Source organism: Dipodomys ordii, unplaced genomic scaffold, assembly GCF_000151885.1.
Source record: "Dipodomys ordii isolate 6190 unplaced genomic scaffold, Dord_2.0 Scaffold268, whole genome shotgun sequence".
NCBI classification, from domain to species: Eukaryota; Metazoa; Chordata; class Mammalia; order Rodentia; family Heteromyidae; genus Dipodomys; species Dipodomys ordii.
In genome coordinates this window covers 18,094-20,374 of record NW_012267484.1, presented here as the reverse complement: position 1 = coordinate 20,374, position 2,281 = coordinate 18,094, and the positions used below count along the sequence as shown (strand labels likewise).

Sequence of the window (2,281 nt, the reverse complement as noted above, 5' to 3'; positions counted from 1 at the left end):
TCGGGGAGCTGGGGGTGGGGTGAGCGGGACTGGCCAGGGGAGCCCAGGACCTCGGGGAGCTGGGGGGGGGGTGAGCTGCGGCGTGGACTCAAGTCGGGTGAGACAGGCCCGCGGCGGCTGCCGTGCCCTCCGAGCCCCCCCCTGCCCTCCCCGCCCTGGGACGCCCGTGTCTGACGCGTTCCCGGAGCTCGAGGCCTGGGCTGATCTTGGGAAAGACGCTCATCCTGAGTCTTTCCGCTCCCCCCGCCCGGGACCCAGCCGGGCGCCCAGCAGCAGGGCGCCGCCTTTCTGTTCCTTGGGATTGGGGTGGGGCTGGGACCAGAGGTGGGCCTTCACGCAGGCCGGCCCCTGCGTGCCCAGCGAGCGTGCCCCCCGCCCCTCCCACGCCACCCACGAGCCCCCACATCCCTGGGACGCACAGAGCGGCCGTCAAACCCGCGCTGGCCCGGCCGCGCACCGCCCGCTCCGTGGAAGGCGGTGGGCTCGCTCGCCCGTCCCCTGGGGAGACGTGAGGGCAGGAGGACCGGCAGTGAGGCCACCCGCCCGCGGCGAGAGCCCGTCTCAACCTGCGTGCCCCGCGGCCCCGTGCGGCCGCACGCCGCACTGAGCCACCGCACTGAGCCACGGTGTGCTAGTGAGAGCCCGTCTCGACCTGCGTGCCCCGCGGCCCCGTGCGGCCGGCACCCCGCACTGAGCCACGGTGTGCTTGTGGTGCTGCCTGCGCCTGCGCCTTCCGCGCGTGGGCCGGCCGGCTCCCCACGGCGCTCACCGAAGGGCGCGATGATGGGGCAGGTGATGCTGTAGGCCATGATGACACTGACAACGCACAGCATCCACGCGTACATGGCGCCGAACTCGAACTCGAAGGCCTGGTTCTGGGAGGGGTGAAGAACTCACGGTCAGGTTCCCCCTCCCGTCCCCCCCCCCCGTGTGCCATGGGGGGGGTGAGGAGGCAGACTGGGACCCCGCTCCCCGGCAATCCCCCCAGCTCTGCCTCTGGTCCTGCCCACCCCTCCCCGGCCAGTTCCCACTCTGAGATGCGACCGGACCCGGCCTCCACGACCCGGGCGGGCCTCTGCGGATAGACCCCGGGGGCTGGGCAGGCTGCGGCTGGCCCGCCCGTCACCCGGACGCTGCCCGGTCCAGGGGTGGGGGATGAGCACGGGCCTGGGCATCTGAGCTCCTGGGCAGCACGGACGCCAGGGAGGCGCTGCGGGCTGGCTCACAGGAACAGGGGGCGCAGCCAGGGCCTGAACCTCACTTGAGCCACGCATTAGCTCGGGAGGCACAGGGTTTTGTCGTGCGTATATGTGTGTGTTCGGTGCCTCAACCTGTGAGCACCGTGGACGGGCAGGAGGGCCGGCCGGGCCTCCGCAAACAGCCAGCCCTGGGGGGTGCCCTGGGGGGTGTCTTGGGGGTGTCTTGGGGGGTGGCATCCTGGAGCTGTTGTCCTGGTTGGAGCTGGTGCCCCGGGAGGTGCCCTGGGGAGCCCGCACCTGCTTGACGTTCCTGCGGTCGGCGGCCGTCTTGGCCATGAGCATGCGGACGGTGTAGAGGACGAGGCCCGGCAGGCGCAGCAGCTCCATGCCATTGCCGATGAAGGCCGAGGCGATGACGTAGTTCACGAAGAAGGCGCCCTGGTCCGGCAGGAAGACGCACCTGGAGGGCGGAACGTGAGCCAGAGCCGTGGGGCCCCACCCGGGAGTGGACGGTGCTCCCTGAGGGCCCGGCTCTCCTCACCCCCGTCCACGCAGGGAGCGAATGGTGCTCCCCACCGAGGCCCGTCCTCACCCCCGTCCACGCGGGGAGAGCGCACGGTGCTCCCTGAGGGCCCGGCTCTCCTCACCCCCATCCACGCGGGGAGCGGATGGTGCTCCCCACCGAGGCCCGTCCTCACCCCCCCGTCCACGCAGGGAGCGGACGATGCTCCCCACCGAGGCTCATCCTCACCCCCCCTCCGTCCACGCGAGGAGAGCGGACGGTGCTCCCCACCGAGGCCCGTCCTCACCCCCCGCCACGCAGGGAGCGGACGATGCTCCCCACCGAGGTCCGTCCTCACCCCCCCCATCCACGCGGGGAGCGGACGGTGCTCCCCACCGAGGCCCGTCCTCACCCCCCCATCCACGCAGGGAGCGGACGATGCTCCCCACCGAGGCTCATCCTCACCCCCGTCCACGCGAGGAGAGTGGACGGTGCTCCCCACCGAGGCCCGTCCTCACCCCCCCCCGTCCACACAGGGAGCGGATGGTGCTCCCCACCGAGGCCCGTCCTCACCCCCCCC

The 2,281-nt window shown here is 72.7% G+C and overlaps 1 protein-coding gene across 1 annotated transcript in view; it reads right to left on the bottom strand.

The window, feature by feature from the left end:
* The window catches only part of LOC106001116 (CSC1-like protein 1), a gene marked incomplete at its 5' end in the record, with an annotated part of 44,481 nt that overhangs the window by 24,112 nt on the left and 18,088 nt on the right, over positions 1–2,281 (bottom strand). Inside the window, 3 exons of the mRNA XM_013036250.1 lie at positions 420–498; positions 770–875; positions 1,497–1,659. Coding sequence (XP_012891704.1) covers positions 420–498; positions 770–875; positions 1,497–1,659 — 348 coding nt within the window. The remainder of the gene's footprint in view (positions 1–419; positions 499–769; positions 876–1,496; positions 1,660–2,281) is intronic.